This window comes from Echinops telfairi, unplaced genomic scaffold (assembly GCF_000313985.2).
Source record: "Echinops telfairi isolate 266 unplaced genomic scaffold, ASM31398v2 ScPeMD7_70;HRSCAF=299, whole genome shotgun sequence".
Classification (NCBI taxonomy): Eukaryota; Metazoa; Chordata; class Mammalia; order Afrosoricida; family Tenrecidae; genus Echinops; species Echinops telfairi.
In genome coordinates this window covers 65,402,276-65,412,065 of record NW_022103968.1, presented here as the reverse complement: position 1 = coordinate 65,412,065, position 9,790 = coordinate 65,402,276, and the positions used below count along the sequence as shown (strand labels likewise).

General features: G+C 37.7%; 1 protein-coding gene across 3 annotated transcripts in view; it reads left to right on the top strand.

The window, feature by feature from the left end:
* The window catches only part of ECD (ecdysoneless cell cycle regulator), a 36,768-nt gene that overhangs the window by 14,803 nt on the left and 12,175 nt on the right, over window positions 1-9,790 (top strand). For all 3 annotated transcript variants that reach the window (XM_045291647.1, XM_004701159.2, XM_045291646.1), the window contains 4 exons: window positions 742-934; window positions 1,430-1,558; window positions 3,573-3,701; window positions 4,780-4,865. In XM_045291647.1, coding sequence (XP_045147582.1) covers window positions 742-934; window positions 1,430-1,558; window positions 3,573-3,701; window positions 4,780-4,865 — 537 coding nt within the window. The remainder of the gene's footprint in view (window positions 1-741; window positions 935-1,429; window positions 1,559-3,572; window positions 3,702-4,779; window positions 4,866-9,790) is intronic.

Here is a 9,790-nt window from a genome sequence, read left to right as displayed (position 1 = left end):
TTAAGATATGCTGAGCATGTTCTTCCTTTCCGGTTTTCTACTCTAGGTCTGTGTACACGTCCTTATATTTTACTTTGTCTTCTGGAGCTGCACTTTACAATTGTTCTGTTCAGCCCTTTCTTCCATTTGCCTTTGCTATTTTATAATTAAGAGTAAGTGTCAGAGTCTCTCCTGACACCCACTCTGAGCTTGTCTTTCTTTCCTGTCTTTTTAATGACCTTCTTGCTTTCTTCATGAACGATGGTCTTGATGGCCTCCAACAGCTCATCGGGTCTTCTGGCATTAGTTTTGTTAGAAGAGCTGTCATTGGTTTTTAATGCAGCTAATGTTCTTGAGATATTCTCAAAATGCACGTGGAATAGACTCATGGTTGTACTTTGGCTGCCATGAACTTGTTTTAATTTGTTTCCCTTTCAACCTAAATGGACGTGTGAGCAATTGGTAGTCAGTTCCACAGTCAGCCCTTGGCTTGATTTTAATTGCTCATATTTGAACTCCTCCGTCGTCTCTTCACATAGATGTAGTCAGTTCCTTTTCTTTATGTTCCTCTTCGACTCCTTTTTTCTTTCCTTTCTTCGTTCTTGTGGTCTTAGTTACATATGGTGTCTTTATCTTCACGTCTCTTGTTACTCCCTGGAGACAAAACATGATAAGATGTTACGGGATCGGTGACTGGTATAAAAGTCTAGATTTTCTCATAGGTGCATAATAAAAAAAGGGCAATAATCTTGTCTGTTACAGGTACCCAGAGAAAATTCGAGCGTGCCTTCATCGAGCCCATTGCTTCCTTCCAGCCGGCATCGTGGCAGTGCTAAAGCAGCAGCCCAGACTGGTGGCTGCAGCAGTGCAGGCATTTTACTTGCGGGACCCCGTCGACCTGCGAGCCTGTCGGACTTTCAGAACATTCTTACCTGATTCACGAATAATGACATCTGTAAGATAGCTTTCTTGGTCACTTAGTTTCTCTAATTGGAGAATTATACTCTGCTTGCTCATGGCAAGTAGCTTTTAAACTTTTTATTTTATCCCTCCCAGAAGACCTGACTCCCTATTTTGTACCTCAAATTTCTTAGTTATCTTTAACTATACTTTCCCTATTTGAATTGTTTTCCATTTAATAAAACATTTAATATCTTATAGAAAATTTAAGAATTATTCTTTTCCCCAAAGTGCCATATAATGTAACTAATGTTCAGAACTCCATTAGTGGTAAATAAAATTTAGGCAAGGAGGGTGAATTTTATAGTGTTTATATCTCAAGAAAGCTGTTGAAAAGAAAAAGTAAAAAAATAGGCTGTGAATAGTTTCAGTTAATCTTGGCACTCTTTGTCATAAAGTACTAAATGGAGTTATTGCTACATTTAACTGTGAAAGAATGTTTAGATGTTCTTTTCATGACAACACATGTGTTTCCTATTCTAATGCCCAGGTCACCTTCACTAAGTGCCTGTATGCACAGTTGTCCCAACAGAAGTTTGTGCCAGACCGGCGAAGTGGATACCAGCTGCCTCCCCCATCTCATCCCCAGTTCCGAGCCCATGAGTTGGGCATGAAGTTGGTAATGCTGAACTAAAAAGTGTATTTTCTTTTTTATGTAAAAATCTTCTTAACAAACCAGTGGCACAGCATAGCAAGTCTAGGAATATGCCCAATTTGTAAGCGAATGTAATAAACACAGCCTTTCAAAGCAGAAGAAAACAGTTGAGTATTCTGTAAATGAAATAGGGCAACTGGGAAACCATCTGAAAAGTTAGAGCTGACAAGCTCATACCTTATGCCAGAATAAATTCGTTAAATTAGATCTTTAAATATAAAAATCGAAACCATAAAAGTTGGAAAAAAATGCAAAACTTATAACCTATAGGAAACAACTTTCCAAGTATGAATTAAAACCAGAAGCTATGAAGAGATATTAAAAATTTGACAAGAAAATTATTTCTGCCAGAGAAATTAAATTAGTCACCGTTGACCATTTCCAACTGGTGGTGATAATGACTGATTTTTCAGAAATAGATCACCAGGCCTTACTAATATGGGAAAGAAAAGCTTAAGGACAGAATGACATAGAGTAGACCCGAGACAATGTTCTACTAGCATTGCAATAAAAAGAGCTGGTTTCCCTATTAATTATGTAGAACTTCCTGAGTCAATATGAAAAAAATGGCAGCCAAGTAATAACAAAATATTTACAAGCCATGAACACATGAGCCAGAAAAGAAAATACAATGGACTTTTATTTGAACCTATGAAATATGTTGAACCTTGCTCATAATATAAGAAAGAAATGCTACTCAAGGCTACAAGATAGTAGTTTTCAACATTAGATTGGAAAATAATCAAGAAGTTTGACAATATGTTTAGTTAATATGATGAGTATAACAAAGAAATACCACTGATAGTAATACTTTCAAATATTGATGGTAGTTATATAAATGGATTTAATCAACACTACATTGGCAATCTCTATCAACATTTGAAATACAAAAACTGCCCTGCTTAACATTTTTGCTTCTAAAAATTTGTCCACGTGTATTTTATGTGTGCTCAAAGATGCATATATGATCCTTCTCACAGCATTGCTTGTAGTAGTAGCAAAGAAATTGGAAACTACTTAAATGTCCATTAGTAAGGGAATCATTAAATAAAATGTGTGGCCTATCCATGAAGTGATATGGATAAATTTGTGTGTTCTCATAAAATAATCTCTTAAGGTGTATGGTTAAGTGAAAAAATAAAAGATACCGACAGTGGATATGGTGCAATTTAGTGTCAAGAGGGTGAAGTAAGAGGATATATGGAAGACCCTGGTGGCCTAGTGGTTACATGTTGGGCTGCGATCTGCAAGGTCAACAGTTTGAAACCACCAGCTGCTCCCCAGTTGAAAGATGAGGCTTTTTACTCCCGTGAACAGTTGCAGTCTTGGAAACCCACAGGGCACTGTCTTCTGTCCTGTCGGGTCACTGAGTCAGGATGACTCAATGGCAGTAAGTTGTGTTTGCTTGTGTTTATGAGGCTACACAGACAGACACACACTGTTAGTCATCTGTGTGTCCGTAGGTTGGTTACTTCTGAAGAGACATGGAAGACATGAGTAGCAGTAGGTTGTTCTGGAATGATCATGGAAGCTTCCTGTTTCCGTTGTTTTTCTATGTGCATTAATTACTCACTTTTAAATCTTTGTTTTTAATCAAAGGACTCAGAAAACAAAGGGACTTTCTGTCACTACTGTGTCAGACCATGCTCAAATTATATATAATCTATGTTAAACAAGAAACCTTTTGCGAGCCTTTTCTTAAGCAAATAAGAATAAGTTTAAATTGACTATTTTATAATGGGCAAGAGAAAAATCCCTTTGAAGGGAAAAAATATTATTTTGTACTATTTTCTTTCCTTTTAAAGCTTTTGGTAATTACAGATATCTAAAAACTTGAAAATAAATACAGATTTTTCAACAGATCTGAACAAGTTATATAAATGTTCACATGCCCATGTGTTTAGCCACCTAGTTCTTAAGAGGGAGTAAATGAAAAAATAAAATTGACTAATTAAAATTCCACAACCATGTCATTCAGGCTCATGGATTTGAGATCTTGTGCGCCAAAAGCAGTCCGCATTTTTCCAGCCCCAAGAACTCTCTTGGTCCTACTTCACCTCTGTGGCCTGCCTTCCTGGAAAGTCTGGAAAAAAACGATTACTTTAAGGTAGGAATTGAGATGTTTACTTTTTAAGTATACATTTTGGGGGAAATCAAGCTGGTGATTTAAAATCCTGTGATCAGTAGCGAATGTATAACCAGCCATAGAAGATGGCTCAGTCGTACTCAGCTTAGGGTCTTTGAAGCTGGTAATGAGTCTCAGAGCCGTTTTCGGTATTTTAGAAAAACTAATGCGGTGTGTACTGAATGTTAAAAGTTAATGCTTACGTCTGGTGAGCAGGTTGCACAAAAGAGTAAGACAAACAGGAAGTCACTCAATAGATTATAAAAAGCTAGTAGACTTCTCTTAAAATACTCATTCTAAGAGTAAAGACAAAAATGGAAAAAAAATTAACATATATAAAAAGATATGAATGACATGCCATGTTGAGTATATGGTAAAGTTTATATTCCTGTACATTGTTTTAGCATTGCAAAGTGGTGGACTCTTAATGGGAAATAATTTTCTTTTTAAATAATTGGGAAATAATTTGATAGTGTGTTCCGATAGCATAGAAAGGTTCAAAATATTTTTTTCACACTATCACTCAAAAATTCACTCTGAATAATATATTTTAAGAAGATACCTTAGAAGTGAAGAAGTCATAAAAGTATGGTGATTGCAAAGACTTTATAGCAATATGAAAAGTGTCTATGATAGTATTTCTGAAAGAATAGGAAATATTAAGTGTGACTATCATTATAAACATGGATAGAAATAATAGTTAAGGTGAAGTCATGCTACTGCTCGATTCTACTTAGAAAACTTTTATAATGCTCTGTTTTATAACTTTATTACCAAGTAACTATATATTTTAGTTATAACTAACTAATTAGTTTCTAAAATGGTCATAAACATTCCAAATTGAAAAGAATTGGGACAAAAGGACTAGAAACTGGCAAGAAATCTAGTTCTCTCACCTGAAAACAACTGGTCTTAAGTCAAAATAGGGACACTAAGAGACAAGCCTTGTGATTCCTGAGCAACAACTTATTCATTATCTTCCTGAAAATTGCTGCTGAGCAATTTAGTGTAATGACACCATGTAAATAATGCTCTGACAGACTATTATTGTTTTCTTAAGGGACAGATAGAAGGCTCTGCTCAGTACCAAGGAAGGCTAGAAATGGCAAAGAACTACTTCCAACTCTCAGTAAACCCTCCGGAAAGGTGAGTTTATCAGTGCCTAAACATTGGCGCCACTTGTCTGTCAATTTGTTGTATTGTAGTAGCTTGTGTGTTGATGTGATTCTAGAAGCTATGTCACTGGTATTTCAAATGCCGCCAGGGTCACCCACAGTGAGCAGGTTTCAGCGGAGCTCCTAGACTTAAGAACAGACAATGAAGAAGGACGTGGATCCCCACTTCAGAGGAAGTGGCTGCTAAAACCTTATGCATAGCTTTAAAGCATGTCAGACACTACAAGCCTAACGAATGGAAGCAAAACATTGTTGGAGATGGTGCCAGAGAATGGGCCGCTGGGCCAGAGGACACTCAAAATGTGACTGAGGAGGAGTTGATTTCTTGGAGTGGTGTCAACCACGGTGCAGTGAGTCAGGTAATGCTCGTGGGGGTGAAACCTTCAGGATCTTCATGACTCGAGGTAAGAGAAACAGCTGTAAAAATCTCACGATTGGAACTTGGAATGTGCAAAGTATGAATGTAGGAAAATTGAAAGTCATCACAAATGAAATAGAATGCAAGAAGATCAGTATTGTAGGCATTAAAGAGCCGAATTGGACTGGTATTGGGCATTTTGAATCAGAAAATGATATGATTTACTATGTGAGAAATAACATAAAGAGGAATGGTGTGGCATTCATTGTCAAAAAGGACATTTACAGAATCTATCATAAAATACAATGCTGTCGGTGATAGGATAATATCTTTCTACATACAAGGAAATCCAGTCAATACAACCATTACTCATATTTATGCACCAATCACCAAATCTAGTGATGAAAAAATTGAAGAATTTTACTAAGGACTTCAGTGTGAAATTGGTCAAACATGCAATCAAGAGCATTGATAATTACATTGATAATTACTCACTATTGGAATGTATAAGTTGGGAACAAAAAGGAAGGAACAGTAATTGGGGGGAAAATGAAGCTGGAGATCAATTTTGCAAGACCAATGATTTGTTCATAGCAAATACCTTTTTTCGGTAACATAAAAGGCAACTATATTTGTGACATCAGTATTAGAGGAAAGCCTACCAACAACCGGCAATATGGAGATGACACAGCCGTGCTCGCTGAAAGCAAGGAGGACTTGAAGCAGGTGCTGATGAAGATCGAGGACTGCAGCTTCAGATTACCAATCAGTGTAAAGAAGACCCAACCCTCACAGCTGGACCATCCTGATAAATGGAGAAAACTTAAAATTGTCAGGGATTTTGTCTTCCTGCAGCAGTCACAAGATGAGTTGTGACTGGGTAAATCTGCTGCACAAGCCGCCTTCAGAGTCTTGAAAAGCAAGCACTGGCAGCAGCCTGGGAATTGCCGGCAGTTAAGGCGGTGCCTTTTGGGAGTCCCCACATGTAAAGCTGCCATGACAAGGAACAGCTGACTGACTAGTGAATAGGAGATTGCTGGCAGTGGCAGGCATTGAATTCTTACTGCGTGTTCCCCGTATAACCCCGGGAAATAAATTGTACTATTTCTCCCATTTTATACCTGAGAAAGGCTATGGCCAAGTTTGTCTAAGGTCACAAACTATTAAGTCCTAAGATTCGGACTTACATAGTTTGCTATTGAGCTGTGTGGTTAATTTCAGTAGGGGTTCTGTGCTTTGTGGCCAGCTATTTTAGGTGGGATTGAAACATATGAAGTAGCAGGCATTTAGCTTCCAAATCAAATTTCCATTTAGCCTGTCATTCATTTCATAGAGGGAAAAGAATTGAACAGAGTTCAAGAAAATTTAGTTTTAAACGTATTGAAAATGATGATGGCAACCAATGTACAAATGTGCTTGATACAATGGATGGATATATGGATTGTGATGAGTTGTACGAGCTTCCAATAAAATGAATTAAAAAACAAAGAAAATTGACTTTCAGTTCTGGAAAGAGTAGAGTATCTTATATTGAACTATATTCCTGTCAATTTTAATTATAAGGAGTTACTTTGTTTTGCTTTTTAAATCATTTTATTGGGGGTTCGTACAATTCTTATCACAATCAATCCATTGTATCAAGCACATTTGTACATTTGTTGCCATCATCATTCTCAAAACATTTGCCTTCTACTTGAGCCCTTAATATCAGCTCCTCATTTCCCCCCTCCCTTCCCACTCCCTCCTCCCTCTAGACCCCTTCATAGTTCATAAATTATTATTTTGTCATATCTTTTACTGTCCGACGTCTCCCCTCGCCCCCTTCTCTGTTGCTCATCCCCCAGGGAGCAGGTTATACGTAGATTCTTGTAATTGGTTCCCCCTTTCCACCCCACATTCCCTCCACCCTCCAGGCATCGCCACTCTCACCACTGGTCCTGAAGGAGTCATCTGTCCTGGATTCCCTGTGTTTCCAGTTCCTATCTGTACCAGTGTACATCCTCTGGTATAGCCAGATCTGTAAGGTAGAATTGGGATCATGATCGTAGAGAGGGAAGGAAGCATTTAAGAACTAGAGGAAAGTTATATGTTTCATTGTTGCTACCCTGCACCCTGACTGCCTCATCTCCTCCCCACAACCCTTCAGTAAGGGAGTGTCCAGTTGCCTACCGATGGACTTTGAGTCTCCACTCTGTACTCACCCTGATTTACAGTGATACTATTTTTTTGTTCTTCGATGGCTGATACCTGACCCCTTCGACACCTCGTGGTCACACAGGCTAGTGTGCTTCTTCCATGTGGGCTTTGTTATTTCTGAGCTAGATGGTTGCTTGTTTATCTTCAAGCCTTTAAGACCCCAGATGCTATATCTTTTGATAGCTGGGCACCAGAGGAGTTCTTTTTAATTTAAGGGGAAAATTCCTTATTGTTTAGTTCCATTTTTCCATGAACATTTTGAAGTCCCCTCTTATAAGCCCAAGTCAAAAATCGGAGGTTAGATGACTCTTGAAAGAAGGGAAATCACATTGAGTGAGGTCCACATGTATCTTGCATGCCCTTTGGGAGCACCTCCAGTCAGTGCAGTCAGTGTAGCACGTGGGAAATAGAACCCCAGCAGAAAGCGAGTCTTCGTTTGAAGACTCAAAAGATCAGAATTTGATCTTTTGGAAAAAGTTAACATTATGTTTGTTCATTTGAATTTGAGATACTTGTAGGTATTTGATAATGAGAGAGAAATAGCTTTGTGTACTATAGTTTAAAAGATGTCTGTGTGTGTGTGTGTGATTGTTGCTTGTTGTTTTGGGGTTTTTACTATTTTTTTTTTGTTTTGTTGATTTTTTTTAGTCAATCTGGTCTGGTTTTGAACCCCAGCTTATCACTTACATTACCACCTGAATATTTTGCCGTCATCTCAAATAGCACTATTTATGTAATAGAATATTCTTTTTTTTTTTTAATAGAATATTCTTTGAAGACTATGTGAACAAAATTGCTTCTGAAAAAGCTGTTCCTCACAGTTCTCTGTGAGCTGTTAATGAAGCATAAGTAGACTTTTCTGTTTCCTGTCTACAGGAACTGTTGTCTTATTGCATCCATTTCATGAGAGCAGTTGGCAGGAAAAAGCAATGGGGCTAGAAGAGCAATGGGTATAGCCCTCACCATTAGAGCATTCCTCCAGATGATTCTGACAGACCCTCCCGGGACACTCACCTATTGAGAAGCATTATCTTACAAGCTAGTCTTTGAGTGAAGTTAAGAAAATTGTTGAAAGATTCAGTTTGCAGGGGAGTTAGGGTTCCTACCACTAAATAAGATAAGTCAGTGATTGGGTGGCTCTTTTTATTTTAAATAATAAAGTTTGTTGTTGTGAAAGAAGCATATTCATTTAGTATATCTAAGACAGAAAAAAAAAATCATTCCAGAGATTCAGTCACTTAGCATTTTAGGTTTCTGCCGTCTGGGATGTTTTCCTCTTAACTAGCAGGTATTTTTGTCTTTGTTTTTAATGTATATACTGTAAGTGATATAAAAATGTGACCTTATATTTTCATGGTGACCTTATATTTTCCCAAATCACAAAGCCTTTAGATATTTTTCAGTGGTTGTGCAATATTTTTGCTATTGGGAGGAAAATGTAACATTTTAATTAATGCTGCAGAAGGACAATTTCTAAACAGTTTAAAACTAAGGTCTTCCCTCTGATCTATTTTTCCTCAAGTTCCCAATGCTGTTATTTGGGGGGGGTTGTTTTTAAGCTGAGTTATAAGCCTTTTAATAGTACCACAATCCTCCTTGTCACCCAGAACCCCTGACTCTGGATCTAGTCCCTAAGTCCTGTCGATTATTATCTTGTATCTTTGCAGTCTACTTACTGCCCCGTTATATTGCTTACCTATGACTTTCAGCCTCTTTGCCCTCATCGCAGTGAATTTAACTATCTTCTCCCAATCTTCGTATCTCCTACATGACTGTATTTTGCCTTTCTATGATGAGTCATGTGTTTCTTTTCCCAGCGATATTTTTATAACGTGAAGATAGGACAAAGTCCTATCGTTAACATGATTTAGCAAGGTGGACAAGGGTTTTGTTTTTTAAAAAAATGAATACTAGTTATTTATGCAGTTTACAAGAGAGTTAGGATTACTGCGTTTACTCCAGTCACGTGGCTGAGGCAGAATTCGATCAATTTATATGAAAATTGATTTCTTTTCACCTAGAACAACAGAGGAAGAAGGAAAATCAAAAGTAGGAGGAGACTAGGGATGTGTGACTAATTGCCTCTTGGAACAACTTAACTGCCTTCTGTGCCATGGCTATCATTACTGAACATTTTTATCAAAGATGCCATAGAAGAATCCTTGTCAAATGGGAATACAGCAGAGCAGAATTTCAAATTCTATGGACTGTAAACAATGGATTTACCCCTGGAACTATTGCTCTAGGACAGTGGTTCTCAACCTTCCTCATGCCGCGACCATTTAATACAGTTCCTCATGTTGTGGTGTCCCCCAACCATAACATTATTTTCGTTGCTACTT